The sequence below is a fragment of the Aristolochia californica genome, unplaced genomic scaffold, assembly GCF_029961685.1.
Source record: "Aristolochia californica isolate CCGP_79_NKW_82.1479 unplaced genomic scaffold, dmAriCali1.0.hap1 SCAF_3, whole genome shotgun sequence".
Taxonomy (NCBI): Eukaryota; Viridiplantae; Streptophyta; class Magnoliopsida; order Piperales; family Aristolochiaceae; genus Aristolochia; species Aristolochia californica.
The window spans coordinates 45,947,744-45,964,907 of record NW_027181992.1 but is presented as its reverse complement, the minus strand read 5'-3'; the positions used below and the strand labels follow the sequence as shown (position 1 = coordinate 45,964,907).

The 17,164-nt window shown below is 35.6% G+C and overlaps 1 protein-coding gene and 1 long non-coding RNA gene across 4 annotated transcripts; both read right to left on the bottom strand.

Moving 5' to 3' along the window:
- Positions 1–242: 242 nt before the first annotated feature.
- Positions 243–2,907, bottom strand: LOC137959885 (WUSCHEL-related homeobox 8-like). Of its 2 annotated transcripts, none has more exons than XM_068807293.1 (2): positions 2,723–2,907; positions 243–1,015 (listed from the first exon to the last, which is right to left on the bottom strand). In XM_068807293.1, the coding sequence occupies exons 1-2, from the start codon at positions 2,778–2,780 to the stop codon at positions 507–509; spliced, it is 567 nt and encodes a 188-aa protein (XP_068663394.1). In that variant the 5' UTR covers positions 2,781–2,907; the 3' UTR covers positions 243–506. The 2 variants fall into 2 exon arrangements, with proteins under 2 accessions (XP_068663394.1, XP_068663395.1); XM_068807294.1 differs by having other exon boundaries at positions 243–988.
- A 2,580-nt stretch (positions 2,908–5,487) lies between these two features.
- On the bottom strand, positions 5,488–15,237 carry LOC137959887 (uncharacterized). 2 transcript variants are annotated; one of them, XR_011114087.1, is made up of 4 exons: positions 13,299–15,237; positions 13,060–13,175; positions 7,255–7,622; positions 5,488–7,124 (listed from the first exon to the last, which is right to left on the bottom strand). It is a non-coding gene; the product is annotated as an uncharacterized lncRNA (long non-coding RNA). The 2 variants fall into 2 exon arrangements; XR_011114086.1 differs by having other exon boundaries at positions 13,060–15,237.
- Between the last annotated feature and the right edge of the window lie 1,927 nt (positions 15,238–17,164).

The following is a 17,164-nucleotide window of genomic DNA, read 5'->3' as shown; positions in this document are numbered from 1 at the left end:
TCATGAAATATTCAGAAATTCGATTAGTAGAGTCTGATTTCCTCCAATAATAAGATTTATTAATTTTAATAAATTTTAAATTTACTAATAATTTGATCAACTTCACAGTGGAAAGAGGGAAAAAAGACCAAATAAATTGCAGGAAATTCTCGCCAATGGAAGAGCAAAACCCACATCAGTTTCTCAATCTCTTGTGCAATTTCTTGCCATTCAAGTACTTATTTGATGCGCAATATGTAAGCTGATATTTTTAATTCTAATAATTTTTCAGATAGACCAAATTGATGTATCAAATCAGTATATGATATGACTGATACATATCAAATTTCAAAATTCCAAGGCAATGCATACTGAGATGCTCACCCTGTTCATGGAAGCAGAGCTCCTGGAGGTCCCATTGAAATCAAACATTACGGCAGATGGATCAAAAAGTTCTTAGCCAATATAAAAAATCAAAATTTTGGCTTCACTTCTCCTTCCTTATTTGCCGGTGCCGGTTATCCTTTTCACTGGAGATCGGATTGGCTAGGAGTGGGTTTCTGTTGCCGCCCTACGTAGATGAATCCTTGTGCATCCACACATATCGTTAATGGTCCTGCAGCCTCTGAACTTTCGGTTTTACTGTCAGCTTCGCTTGGATCCTCAGCGTGTTCTTCATTTGGGACGTTGTCTGCCAATGCTTTCTCCAGATTGTGATCCACAGGGATGCTTTCTTCAGTTTGAGCGGCAACACCCTGTTGTTGCTTTTGATCCATATATTTCCTGTTCTGTAGCCATTTTCTAATGCTCTTTTTGGTTACAGAACCGTGCTTACAAAGCTTAGCTGTGAGTTCATTAACTTCCTTGTGCCCCAAAGAGCCTTTCCTCTTCATGACATTGAATGCGTCCTCGAGCATCTCCTTCTGTTTCTTCTCGGGTCTCCACCTGACTTTTTTCTCTTTCAAAGAAGGAATTGAAGACGAATCTGTTTCAGGGATAGACTCGGAGCCTGATCCAGTTGATGGAGTTTCGTCCCCTACAGAACATGAAGCATTACTAGAATCTAAACAGACCTTTGAGATTTCAAGGCAACTTTGAAAAGATTGCTTCAGCAAATGCAACTTCTTGGAGTGTGCAGCTTCATGCTTCCACACTCAAAGAATCACTTACAATCGAGAATTGATATTTCAGGTTTTGACAGACATTGATGATGATCCAATCCATTCAATGATCTTTAAATCCGCACAACATGATATAAACAGTTATTAATAAAGGCAGATATCATATAAACAGGTTTATATTCTGAAGTTTGATGACAAAATGGGGTTCAACTGAACCTTTAACAAGGTTTCTGGAAATAAAGCATAGTTACAACTTCAACCAGATTAGAAAGAAAAATGAGAATTAAAAAAAATGGAAACACTGGAAAGGTGTTATTACAAGATGAAATAAATAGATCGGAAACGCTAAAGAAACAAGAATAAACCCTGGAGAAGTTTGCAAGTAACCGACAAGAATCAACAGAAAACATTTTGTAAATGTTCTATGACCGATGATTTAAAGAAATAATTAATTTTATTTTTAATCTAAAAATTATATGAAAAAGTTATAATAATCAATTAGTTATAATTGATTTTACATAATTAATAACAAACCAAGACAGTTTAATTTTTTTCAACTTCAACCCCTTACTTTGACTAAACAAATATGAAATTTTATAAAGTTCAGACAGGTTTCTAGTGAATCATAGAACAATTTATCTAAAAGTTTTCAAAAAAAAAATTAAAATATTTACCACGATATTCAGAAATATCTCATTTTGGTTTCTAAAACAAGCTACTGACTCCACAAAGTTTCTGACAACTACGGTCAAACGACAAAAACTGTAACGTATACGACCTTGTCATCCGACATTCCTTTAGTTATTACTATTTATCTAAATCGATCGACATTCATTCCGCTACAATTACATCCTGCCAACCAGAATTTATCCGCTTGTAAAGAAAATCCAAATAACGACCTTTATTAAAATACTGAGATCTACAATACATGACTGAGAACAGAAAAATCTAATAAATTGCAACATATCTAATTTTGAAATCCCATGATGCTACAACTATAACTTATATCAATGAAATAATAGCAGCCACAACAACAGAAATAAAAATACAGACAAAAAAAAATCTAACCTGTAACTGTTAGAAAAAAGATGAAACAATGACTATACTGCATACATAATTTTTCTCGCTCTTTTTCTTTTTATTTTTCTTTTGACAGAGTTAAAAATTGACATTCAACTAAAATAGAGTTAAAGAAAAAATCTTTCCAATAAAAATTAAGAAATCCCTCCCCTTTTGTAGCCACAAATCCAAGAAATATAACCTAGCTGCAAACATTCTGATTTTTCCATAGAAAACATAGACCATCCAGGATTACCTTAGACGCATCTCAGTATGAGACAGCAGTTAAGGTCATACATTCATCTGAGTTCCACATGAATGAATGGCCTTGAATACCGTTTCACGTTAAGATATATCAGGAAATATCGGCCCTGATTACCATTTCACGTTAAGATATATCAGGAAATCTCGGCCCTGATTACCGTTTCACGTTAAGAAATATCAGGAAATCTCTGATGAACAAAGACCATCCCCCAAGTATTACAAGAAATGGGCAAAAGAGTAGCGTCTCCATAGTAGCAACTTCCATGTATGAAAACAAAAAAGGGTTGAAGCAATGGTACCCGTATGTGAAGGAACAGTATGGCTGCCCTGGCCCATGAAACTCCCTCCTCCATCCATCTTCTGACCTACATGAATAGCTTCCAGAGACTCCCTTTTTGGAATAGGAATTATACAGTGAACTTCCTTTCTCCAACAAGGAGCTTCTCCTCAGGTATTTAAAGCACTCCAACATGCATACTTGATTCCAGAAAATAAATTTTTTTAATCCAAAATAAATAATGCCTGCTAATAAAACTGAAAAGGTTATAATTGGAATAAAATGATAGCTACCAGTAAAGAACCAGGATTCATACAACACAAGTAGTTAAATTCTAGCTTCAAACTCATTAAAGTGAATGTCATATAGTAGCTCATGTAAACTATTTGAAAATCATTTAATGTTATTAAAATAAAAAATCACCTTCTCAAAGAAAACAAAAAAGTTTGTTGCATATATTTGGAAAGCAATAATTTTGACCCAGGTAACTATTAAATACCTGTACTTAAGTGTAAGTGACTAATTTATCTCCTTTTACACCAAACATTGGAAGAACATAAGCTGTCATTTCAATGTGTTGCCATATAAAACTTCAGAGAATAAATGCATGGTGCTTGAACCAAGACAGATTCTTTATTTGTGCAAAAAAGGAAAAAAATCAAGATACGTTCCTCATTTATGCTCCAAAATAATAAAATATACACCTTCTAAAATAATAAAATATACACTTTTAAAAAATAATAAACCATGCAAATAGATACAGACTATATCTAAGAGAGAGAGAGAGAGAAAGATGTAACTTAAGGGAAGCAAAATTCAACCCTATCCTTTTATTCAACCCATAGTTAACCCATTTATATTCGAACCAACCCAAGTTATAAACAGGTCAACTTTGGTCATATATACATGACCTTCTTCATCATTGGGTCAGCTGTGGGTTTGAAACCAAGACCCAATACAGAACCAGATCAGTTCAACCAAATAAAATCAAATTGATCTGGAATTTTTTATAACTTAAAATATATTATCCAATTTATGCATTTACTTTTTTACATATTTCTAAATTTTGCTTTTTTTTTATTTTAGCTTTTTATGTGAGTTGACCCAGACCAGGAGGGTAGAGTTCAGGCACACACTTTTAACTAGATTAATAAATGGGTCAGGTTCAGGTCATCCCGTTCAGCTATGAGTTTGGACCAACCAGACCTAAACTTAATTAGGCCTAACTCAGCCTAACTCTAATTGTTTGTATTCACAAATACAATACCTAATAGGGTCATATTTGAATTGTACCATTAACATTAACCTGTTTTTTCAGAATGTCAATTGTTAGAAAATACAATCAGGGGTATTTTGGTCGTTTTACCACTTCAATGGTTAATTTTTCTTTACATAATCTTCTTCTGCATGTTAAATTATGGTTAAATTTTAATGTACATAGGACGTGTAGTTAAGGAGATATAAAGAGATTTAAGATCTATTAAGTGTATAGGGGCATTTTTGTAATTTGTAACTCAAAACACCTATTTAAGAAGCCTGGGAGCAGTTCCCATCGAAGCCTTTCAGGCTCTTCAGAAGTTTCTTCTTCCCCTTTCTCCCTTTTCTCTCAATTTTCTCCTCTTCCTTCACCCAAATCTGGATTCTTACAACAATGATTTTTATAAATGACTGAGGAGGACAAGCAAAAGAGTACAAGACTAAAGCCGAGGGGACTGATCAATACAAAGAGGACTTGATGGATCAACTCCCTCCTTGGCAAGTCTATCTGCCAGACCATTGGCAGAACTGTTTACATGAGACCAATTACACACGTATTTCTCAGGATTACAACTTTCATAGAATGAGTTGTGATGCCACCAAGGAGGCTGAGAGCTTTTCTGCACCAGCTGATTACCAGTTTTAAGTCACCTTCAACCTCCCTCCAAAGGCTCTGAGAAGTGGGCATGATAGGCATTAAACCTTGGAGAATTGCATTTATTTTGGCAGAAACTGAGTCAAGAGTGCCAAAAAGATCCAGAAAACAAGAGCTACGGATTCATCACATCTTCTAAAGGCACCCCATGACCCAATGGCCCTGGTTTCCCTTTGAACAGCCCTCAAAATTTAATTTGATTTTCCCTTGAGAATGTTTTCTGGGAAGAAAGGTTGGCCACCATTACCAGCTGCTTTTTATCATCCCCCGTCCACGTATGTTGCTAAATTCTGGCAAGCATCACGTGCTGAACAATGTCTTCAATCATCATGTCAAAGGCGGAAATTGTAGTTGAAGTGTCTATTATCCATTTTCATCTCATTTTCTCCAGGGGATAAAGATGATGCAAGTTTTCCACATCAGTTTGCGCAAGAGTGGGAAATGGCTGGATATTATTTGCTGCACAAGATCTTTAAATGTAAAGGGAAAGCAGCATTGAAAGTCTCACTTGGACAAAAAGGAAGACCAAATCCAGGAAGAAGCACTGCAATAGTCTCGCTTAATGTCCACAAACTGAATGGATACACCTATGCCCACAAGGTTGTCAAAAGTGAGTTTCCTATTTTACTGCTCAGACGAAGAATTTTATTTTAGGTAACTATTCCAGTTTCCACATTTCAGAGGTAATACAAGCCTGACCTCTGCTGACTGTGGCAACTTCTTACCTTATACATGCCAGAAGCAGAGGGTGTCCAAAGCAGGGTATCTTTCTCATTTGTCCAAACAAGATTACATAACATTAAATACATAACATTGAACACATATTTTATATATACATTATACAGTGGTTTAAAAACAAAAAAACATTTTTGAAATTTTCACTTGGCAGACCACTTTAATTTAAACATAATTTTAGTTCCTAGAAAGGTCGTATGCTAAAGTATTCAGGTGTTTAATTATTATTTCCCCCCTTTAAAATGTTGGCCTTTAGGATACTTGTTATATTTAATTCTTGATGAATTTTGTAGGAGAGAGTGTGGGAGAGATTAAGGTTTAAAGATCCTTCTCCAATATTTATAACTCAAACAATATTTAAAACTACATCCATGTCTCTGCACTCCCTTAAACCCTAGGAAACTACTTTCTGAAGAAAACATCTTTCCTAGAAAAGTAAGAAAACTACATAAACTCTAAATTATAACTTCTAATACTCCCCCTTAAGTTGGACCATATAACTTCAGATTGTTACAAAGTGTATCTAACAATTGCCATTTTAAGCATAAAAAAATAATACAAAATTGGTCGTCTACACAAAATTGATCTTCAAAATTCTGCGGCTGCCTTTTGGCTTTTATGTGGTCTTCAGCTTTTGTGTTTGCAATGTAAGATGGTTCTTGGACTAAAGATCACTAACACACATATTCTTTTCTTTCTTCTCCCTCAGCCTGAACAAAATAGGAACTCTAGATACTTTGACATTCATCTTCCTCTATCTTCCTTGAGTAACAAACCACCTCGAGATGTCCAATTGGACAAAATAGCAAAAGCATATACTAGTGAAGAAAAAGACTCCAACAACCGTAACAGAGGGCACAACCCAATAAAAGGATAGAAGAAACATAGATGACACACATAAAATTAAAATTAAAATCAACACATTGTATAATTTCGAACAAAAAATAGTGATAACAATCACTAAAGTAGAAATATCAGTCACTCGAGGATGGCAGTAGAAATCCAACTAAGGCAATAATATGTCACTATGGAGAAAATCACCTTTATACACCAAAAGTAAGAAGATTAGTCCAAAGAACTCAAACAAGAGGATCTACACACACAATTCCCAAAACACGAAAAGTATTTTCACAAGACAAAGTTTGAACCATAAAGTAATTAAAAGTCTGAACAGGAACAAAGAGTTTCAAAACAAAATAGAATAATTTGATCTTATCGAATAAGAGAGAGTCCACTTCACAATTTTGAGATGGCATAAAAAATAGGTAGAAGTGAATTAGTAGAGGATACAAGCCAAAGACACGGTGAAGGCAAGTGGAACAAACATGCATCAAGAGCATTGGGCCTAAGTCTAAGCAAGGTGAAGAGTGTAGCTCAGTACACCAAGTTATAACTTCAAATAATCTCATTTTCTAAATCAAAACATTTACGAAGCACAGATGTCACACTATGGATGAGTGAAAGTAAAAAAGGGTACCCAACCTCAAACCAGCACAATTAAGAGATAGCTTGCACACCAGATCCAACTAAGAAATCCTTCCCGCCAACAAGAAAGGTAGAGTTTACCAAACTGGGTAGATGCCATCATGGTGTCACATGCAACTACCAAACTTATATTTATGAAATTTGGACCAAATTAAACGAGAGATATAGGTAAAAAACAAGAACTGAAGTCAAATCTTTAACTCTCTAAAGATAATAACTCTGACCGTGTTGCTTCCACAGGAAGTGATATTTTTTTTCCATCAAGCTAAACCCCAACTACCGATGGAGGAGCCTACAAATATTAATGAGATGAAAAGGGTGTTAGTTGACGACAATTGATAAAAGAGAACAGAGAAAAAAAATAGCATATTGATATTGGAAGAAGTCACTTTGAAGAAGAGGTTTGAGGGTAGCAGGATTACCCTTAAACACACTTGCTAGCACACAGATAGTGGCCCTCCGGAGCTTGATGCCTATGCTCCTCTGTCATGGCTTTATTGCACACCATTATGGGGCCACACCTACTCATTCATGTTCTTGTCGTATACTGAGCTGTACAGGTTCCTCCTCCTAGCAGAAATCGAAACAGCACTGCTGAAACACCCAATCGACTATCCATTGATGAATAGTGTCCCAACCCTAGCAAATCCTCGCCCTTGCAGATTGGTTGCTCTACAAGAACTGGCAATCTTACTTCGATCACTGTCCCAGTACTGGTATATATATAGAGTCCAGCAAAAGAGGAAACTGAAGTCTCAAAGGAGGTGAAAAAAGAAACTTCATTTGACAACTGCTCAGTAGAGATGAAAAACGAGATAAGTTCGAAGAACAAAGATGAAGCAAAGACAACATTGTAAAGAAAGAGGATTTAAATCTATGGGTGAAAATTATAACCTGCCTCAACAACACTTATCACATGAAAACAGAGAACAAAACAGAGACTTATCTTCAACAAAGACTAATATTCATTTGCGAATAGGACATGAGGAGGCGATGAGTAAATGCATTAATAGTTAAGATGTCTCTTGGAAGTTCTGACCAATGAGCCATGGGAAAACACATACTGTATCTAGCAAGGAGAAAGTAATACCAAGTAAGAGAAAAATACCATGGAGATGTTGTTGGACTTCCTTATAAACAGATGCAGAGATGCAGCTGGATAGGCTACAAACTTTCAGGGACCAAGGCAAGGATAAAGGCTGGAGAAAATTCTTGCCAGCCCAAGCTTTGAATGCTGAGGTACAGGTGCTAGGATTTGTATAAGGGAGAGACAAGCAGCAGTAGATACTGTGCACGAGAGTGATTTAGAAGAGTTGGAAAATCACACAGATAAACACCAAATGCAAAAGCATTATAAAATTTCTGATCGGGAATTCACAGACATGTTAGACAAAAAAGAAGAAGAAGAATACTACATGTGCAGAAGTTGAGAATCCGCTGAAGATAAAGGATTAACCTAGGAGAGGAGAAGATAGAAAAACAGAGACCTCTTCGAGAGCTTTCCTACAATGGATTAATGACTGAAAACATTAGAAACAAAGCAATCACATGATAGAACAAAGCAATGAAGAACATATTATCAATGAATTGACGATTCAACTCACATAGCTTGCTCTAATACCATGTTGAATTTTGCATGAGAGAGTGGGAAAAGATAAGGTCTAAAGGATCTTCTTCACTATTTATAACTTAACAGTACTTAAAATTAATCATTTACACCCTAGGAAACTACTTTCTACAGAAAACGGCTTTCTGAGAAAATAAACAACACTACATAAACTCTAAATTATATTTTTTAACAATTCCTTCGAAGAGTATTTTTTTATTTTGTTGTAAATAAAATGAATATTAAATTTCTTTATTTCAATATTTTTTTAGTTTAATTTTTTTCTATTTTAGAGTTATTTTGTAACTACTATTATTTAGTTAGTTGAAAAGAAATTTAAAAAAGTAAATTTTTTAAAATAATTAGTTGATTTAATATCAAATATAACAAAAATACTGACCTAAATACATCAATTTTCACTGCTTTATTTCATTTCACATAACTTATTTCAAGTGTTAAGGACATTGTAGACAAGTTTTTATAAAACATTTAATCTATTAAGAAAGATAGCGATTTATGCACATTAAATAAGATCTTTCATGCAACTTTTTTTTTAACGACTAGGCAGATAAATGATCAAATTTTGGAGGGCAGGGGATCTGATTAATATACCAGATTTTGAGGTAGATTACCCAAAGAAAAGTTAATTCCAAGGTGATTTATTTTCCATAGAAAATGTTGTTCTTTTATATATTAGTCTTTTTTTTTATAAAGATGTATTTATATTAACAAGAGAAATTACAAAAGAGGAAGGAGCAGATCTTTGACAACAAACGATTGTACGATAGCTCCCTGCTTGGCAAACACATTTGCTGCCAAATTTGCGGATCTCGGAATGTGAGACCAAATACAAGATAAAATTGAGGTAATTTCTAGAATCTCCCGAAAGATGTCCCAATGATGCCACGGAGGAGAAGATGCACACTCACACCATCCAATGACCACCTTCGAGTCCCCTTCAATATGAAGGGGACCACTACACTTGTCTCTGAAAACACAGAGTCCGTTGAGGAGGCCATGAAGCTCAGTTGACGCAGAATCGGATATGCCTAAAGGGCAGGCGTAAGAGAAAAGTTGATTACCAGAAGGATCTGAAACAACCCCTCCAAAGCCAGAAATCCCAGGATTACCAAGAGAAAAGCCATCAAAGTTCAACTTAAGGTAACAGGGATCAGGAGGGGTCCATTCTTGCATAACTTGGACCTTTGTCCCAGAGTGCATCATTGCCAAATTTCTCCAGTTTTCACGAATATGGGTACCCACTAAGGAGGAAAATGACTTCTTAGTCAGAAACCAAGAAGAGATATGTCCCACCACTCGGTTTGCAACATGGTCCGCTGATTCACTTTTTGTATCAAATCGCCTTCAGTCGCGTTCATTCCAAAGCCCCAATGGAATGAAACTAGCACAAGCGGAGAGCATCACTTTCCCAAGACCCAGAAGGGGAGTACCAATGAGCGACTTGCTGAAAGAGATCAGATCAGCTGCAATGCAGAACTATAACCCCATCATACTGAGAATGGAAGTCCACACCTTCCATGAGAAGGTGCATTGTAGCAGAATGTGGCTTGTGGTTTCAGCTTCAGTGTTGCAAAAAGGGCACAGAGGGTCAATTGAGGGATGACCTCTTCTTCTAAGCATGTCTGGCAAGAGAATTTTGCTTCGATAGGCGCTCTACATGAAGAATTTTATCTTAGGAGGTGCATAGAGACGTAATACAAAATAGACCTCATGATCCATTTGAGATGGATTTCAGCCATTAATGTATCCGAATGCAGATGATACAGAGAAAGGACCTCTTTTGTCCGGCCACCAAATGAGTTTGTCGGCCTCTGAAGGTCGAATTTTTACTGAGTTTACAAAATCCATCAAAGTGCTGGCTTCCAAAGCCTCTGTATCAGATATACGCTTTCTGGGATGAAGGCTCAGACTACCCCCCTCAAAAGCATCAACTACTGATATGCCTCTACGTGCAAAGAAGAGAAAAAGACTTCTAAAAGTAATCTGTAGCGGCTCCTACCCCATCCACAAATCATCACAAAACTTGAGGGATCTACCGTTTCCAACAAAGAATCTACTGACAGAGGAAAATTTTGGAAGAAGTAGGTATAATGCTCTCCAAATTGAAGATAGACCTCTCCGATTCCCCCCTGAAAACCACCAATGATCGACACCACCAAGCTTGACAAGAACCATTCCTTCCAAATATTTGAAGAAAGTGTATTGAACTTCCATAACCATTTTAGGAGCAACGCTTGGTTCTTTTATATATTAGTCAGCGTAAATAAAATGTAAAAGATAAGGTAAGCACACTTAAACTTTTTATTTTAAATTTATAGTTGAGATTGAGGATGATATCATGTTACACATTTTATTTTTAAAAAATTCTAAAGAAAGAAAACTCTATTCTTTAAAAATGGAACTTAACTTTCTATAAATTCATAATTAGGTTAATTCACTTCCTCTAGGTAAAGTGAATTCTTCCTTCCTTATGCATCTTAGGAACTTCTATGACAATAGGTAACATGAATTCTTCCTTCCTGATTTAAAAATTCTTATCGCTTTTGGTATGCATTAGTTTGGTGACTGTAACAAGTTCTAAACAAATGCAAGTTGCTAACCATTGTTTCCTTGGTGTATGTGAAATCTTTCTAGTTTCCCTAACTTCAGAAAGAAAAACTTCAGGCATATACTTTGAGAAAGAAATGACCTCTTTTTATTAAGATCTTCAAACTCAATTTTTTTTGCGGGTGCTTTAAGTGCTTTTTATGTTTTTAAGATTTCTTAATTTGGTGGTGATCACAAGAATTGGATAAGCGAGTTGATGTCCATTGGATCCAAGATATATTCTAGTTTTGCTTTTTGACTTTTGAGAGAGAAACTTAATCCTCAAAGATTTTTGTAGAATCTAATCTTGAGATACTCCTATTACTAGTATTATTGACAAAAAAGTGGGCACTTATTTTAAAGCATCTTTAAGCTGAAAATAAGAAGAATAGTCAAAGTTCCTTTAAATAGAATGGTGCTTCAATTCCACAATTATCCATGTTGCAATTTCAGTAAATAATGAAAGATTTAATATTAGTATATGGTTACTTGACTTTTTCTTATCTTTAAGGTAGAAATATAGTTAAAAATGGTCATCAATTCTAGGATCATGTAGGAGCCTGGATCCAGGTCAACGGATTTTTAAATATATTTAAACTGAAATATTTTAAAATGGTATTGAAATGAAAAACTAGTCAAAATAGAAAGCAGATGGTGGAGATAATGGTTGGCAAGCAAAAAGACCAAGTTACACCCATTTATAGTAGATTAGAGCAATCTTTGGCAGGAACTTGGGACTGATTGAAGTGGTCTGGATGTTAAAGTTCTAGGCAAGAGTACTTCCCAGGAGGTCACCCATCCTAAAATTACTCTTGCCCAAACTCGCTTAACTTCGGAGTTCTGAGTCAGATACCTAGCCAATACAACCCGAAAAGACTAGCCATTTAAGATGCGGAAAGCCAAGTATCTAACTCAGACCACAAACTCTAACAAGAGTGGACGGAACCACTCAGACACCCACCCCGCCCATTCTGGAGCCGCTTCTCACGAGATACGAACGCGGGCCGTGGCGTGCCTAGCTCTGATACCATGTCAAAGTCCTAGGCAAGAGTACTTTCCAAGAGGTCACCCATCCTAGAATTACTCTCGCCCAGGCTTGCTTAACTACGAAGTTCTAAGTCAAATACCTAACCAATACAACCCGAAAAGACTAGCCATTTAAGGTGCGGAAAGCCAAGTATCTAACTCAGACTACAAACTTTAATAAGAGTGGACGGAACCACTCTGACACTAGATACATCAGAAATATACAAAAGATGGAACAGAATGATGACAAGGGTGATAAGCAGCTCTTTTCTGAGTAACCTTTTAAACCATTACGACTTTCCCTCACTTGATAAACATGCCATTCAAATCCTATTTTTATACAACATTGAAATCATTTTTCGTCATCAATTTTAGACTCTTTAACCTGCTTTTATCAGTAATAATGAATTGCATACTATTTGCCTGTACTGAATCAGACACAATTCCCTATAATAGCTTTATTCACTGACAAGAAGCCAAATGTGAGTAATGAATTATGCAGCAAATCAACAATATCAATGATTTAAGTGTTCCAAAGAGCTCCAACATCAAAGTGGGACAAGATTCAGCTGAAATACCAATTGTGGACAAGCAGCTAAAAGAGTTATTGTCCCCATAATCATGGCAGTAGAAATTTTTGAAAAAGAACAAAGAAAATATTGGCATAGCAGCAGCTCTTTAAGTAGCATATTAATCATTTTATACCAAAACAGTGCACCTACTGCCTGATAGTTATCATTTAAATATAATGTTTACATGGACTACAACAAGAAAAGCCATACTACTCCCTCGAGCCAATATTGCAATTAAACACTGCCTAAGATACATAATGATGAAAATTTATCTGGTTACACCTAATTATACATACTTTTTTGAGCTCATCAACGTAGCAAAGAGATCTTTACCACCACAAGCTGAAAACACACATTTACAAACAATATATGAGATTTAGAATAAACAATATATGAGGTTTAGAATCAATTCACACCTGTTAATGTGAAATTTTAGTAATAAAATTAAGTTGATGTGATCTCCCATGTTGGCCAGTAACATAAGTTCTTCTTGACAGGCCAGAAGCTCGTATAGAAACAGATAGTGTAGTTCCTGCAATGTTTTCAGTACTGTGATTCACAAAGGTTGGAGAAAATTAAATCAAAAGATATCAAAAGTAGGATAATGCAGAATTCCCATCCTCCTATGTTATCAGATTGAAGTGGCAACCCCTACCATAAAACATACCAGAAAGGGGGGGTAGTATACACCATTTGTGCATCAGGTGATGTGGCAACAAAAATTGGGAATACTAGAGCACAACACTGCCTTCTGGCCACTTAATGACTTTCATGGCATGGAGTATCTTCTGATTCGTATTTGCCATCATTCTGTTTGTAATTTCCTTCATGTCAAATAAGTCAATGGAATACAAGTACTATTTTTTGCATAAATTGCTCTGAATTCCAAAATAAGAAAATCCAAAATGCAACATGCGGTCTACCAATTTATAATTGCACACATGCTCCACGTCTCAAACTAGTTGTCTAAGAGAGAGAGTTCTTGTATCTGGGAGACTAGTCTCATATTGGTTTCGGCTTGAAAAGATCCTTTTTTTCTTTCTTTTTTTGTGAATTTCATTGGAGAAAAAGAATATAAAATAGATAACATAGGTCTTTAATCTGTTCATAGATATAGCCAAACGGCATTGGGTGACGCTCCTTCTGTTATCCGGCTAATCACCATCTTGAAGTCTACTTCTACTATAACCTGAATCAAGAATTTTGCTTATACAGCTTGAATCCTTGTAGTAGTGCCCTGATTTCAGCTTTTGCAGTCACTGACCCCAATGAGCCCTGAAAAAGCTACTAGCACAGATCCCATATGATCCATTACAATTACCGCAAAACCTGCAGGACCAGTTTCCTTTCGAACTACCATGAAAGTAGATTCTTAACGACCCTAGACGAGGAGGGATCCAAGTGGAGAGCTGGGGTCGAGCTTTAGGGAGAATGGGGCTACCAATTCCAGTGCTTTCAGATTATTGATAGAGGCAGAAGTAGTAGATCTTTGTATGTACTTGCCCAAATCAGAATTGTATGCAATAGCTTTTCAATGAGGCCACCTAATGAAGAAGAGAATCTTTGAAACCTTTTATGGTTCCTTTCCTTTCAAAGAAACCTAGGGACTGCCGCTATTAAAGCTTTCCAGAGATGCTGGGCCTGTTTCTGGTAGCTTTCAAGAAAAACATTAAGAGATGAATTCCTGAAATGATGAGATGATGCTGAACGCACTCCAAATTGGCCAAAAATAGCACCACACACCAAAAAACTGAAAGGGCAATAAAGCATCGTGTGACCCAATGTTCCTTCCTCTGAAAGTACAAAATCTGAATTGTGAGGTTACTTCAGAGCATCAGCATTTTTGGAGTTCTTCACAGGATAGGATCTCTTGTGAGCAGCAGTCCATAAGGAATAGGTAATTTTCCGTGGTCAATTACTTTCTATAAAGCGCTTATCACAAGCCTTAAAGCCAATCATTTCATTTGGTGTGCTGAACCAATAAAGCTTCAAAAAAGAGGATATCCCATTGTTGACTCTCTAAGTAAATTCTGTAGCTTGTAGAAGGAAACCACAGATCATATCCTAATTCAATGCTCCTTCAGCCTCTCGGTCTGAAACACTTTTAGGAAGTTTGGTTTCAGCTATGCCAGCCACTCCTTCCCCGTGTTCCTCTTCCAGTGCTCAACCTACAGCATTCCTCAAGCAGGGCTGATGTTGTGGGAGAAGCTATATTTGCCGTCCACTGGATCTTATGGGAAGAGTGTAACCAAAGGACATTCTCTAGTATATCCTGATCAGTGTGTTGCATTATTGAAGTGGTACATGACATCTTATCGGCTCATTCAAATCTCCGTCTCTAGGTCTTCTCCTTGTCATTTTGTTCGCCCTCTCTCCCGCACCCCCTCTCTCGTCTCCGTGCGCCCCCGAGGTCTCCGCTCCCTCTCTTCTCTCGACCTCGCTCTCCGGTCTCCCTCTCTCGCTTCTCCCTCTCTCTTATCCCTCTCGGCCTCCCTCTCTTCTCGCTCTCTCTTCTTCCTCTCTTCTCCGTTTCGGCTCTCCCTCTGGCTATTCTCTTTCCCCCGAAATACGTTCTGATTTCGTTCGATTTTCCCGTTTTCATTTCGATTTTTTGGATTTTGATTGCTTACTTTCTCTTTCCCCCAAAATACCATCTGATTTCGTTCGATTTTCCCATTTTCATTTCGATTTTCTTAGATTTTCACATTTCGACTGCTTACTTTCTACATCGATGGCCCTAATTTCTCCGTTCAACTTCGATTGCACCCTACGCTTTTCCCCAAATTTAAGAAAGTACGATTAAATCTTATTTTTTCTATTAAATTAGTATTACATTTTATTTAATTTTAGTTTCAGTACTTAATTTGGGGTTATTTGTACATAATTATAGGATTTAGAGGAATTACTTTTGGCCAACTATGCAAATATCATAACACGTATCATGCCCTCCAGGATATTGTTTCACATGAAGGTACGATTACATTGTTTAGAGGAATTATTGCAAACATACTATCAGGGATGGCTGGTGCTAGAGTCCTTGCAGGATATGATCAACTGCATCGCATTGCTTCCTAATATAACTATGGTTTTGATCAATCCCTCAGAAGTTTGAAATGACAAGAGTGAAGTTCCTTGTTTGTACATCTGTTTCTAAATTGCTTCTTGCAAGCTGAAGGTGGGCTACGAGGCATTGAGCCTCTGTATACATAAGCCTTTACTAACTCCTATCAAATGTAAATATGGTTTTGTACTTTAATTGTTACATGAAGTAAAATTCGATCCATTTATTTGATGGTCACACTAGTAATTCGTCTTCTGTGCTATTTCTTTTTTGTGTGTTATGAACTGACTATCAAAGGAAACTTTTAACTAACAGTTTGTCATTCTTATAATCATTCTCCATGCTCAGTTCTTCATTGGATCTCAGCTGGTTTAAGAGGTGGACATTGATTCCCAAATTTCAACTTTTCTTATGCACTCGGTTCATGTTAGCCAAATTCTTCTTTTTTAAGCTTTGCGATATTAAAAATTGAAGTTAAGAAGACTATATAGGGGATTTAGGGTTTCAATTACTAGAATCACCATTTACATGGGACTATAAACAATAATCATTAATTAATATAATATATAATTCAATTAATTAGTATATTAATATATTTTAGTTATACATTAAATTAGTTATTCACGTAGTAATAATGTTTGTTTTACCTAATTTAATGTTTAAGTATTATATTTTAATTAATTATACTATTACAAGTTACTAATTTTCTTATTTTCTACATTTTTCTCATTTGGGGGCACTAACACTGGAAACTGTTTTCCAATGCACATGAACTCGTCCACACTAACACTTGAGAGGGGGGGTGTTAGTCCCCCAAATGGATTTTTGAAGTTCAAGTTCATGTCCAACATGAAGATCATGTCAGTCATGTACATAAAGATCATCTTCGCACTTGATGTTAGTGTTGACGACTTCATGTGGACTGGAAAACAGTTTCCAATGTTAATGCCCCAACATGAGAAAAACATAAAAAACAAAATAATCCATAAACCTTTACAGTGCACTTAATTACAACATAATCCTTAAACCCCAAATTAGGTAAAACAATCATTATTACTACACGAATAAGTTATTTAATGTATAATTAAATATATTAATATATTTATTAATTAAATTAGATATTTTATTGTGCATTAATATGGTAATTACACGAGCCAATGAAATACGTACATGATTAATTACAAATAATAAATAAATAACGTTATAAATAACAAAAACTAAAGTAATACGTTGAGTTATTAATTTATTAATAACATATGATATACTTTAACCTAAAAATGAATAATTTAAGAGAAAAAATTGATTTAATCATAACTTTATCACACTATATATTTGTACATAATATATTTTATGTATTATTAATTAATAATATATTATCACAAAATTTAAAACCATTGGTTTAATAACTATAGAAATCGGATAATTATGCCAAAATAATTTATCAAATATTTATTTTAATA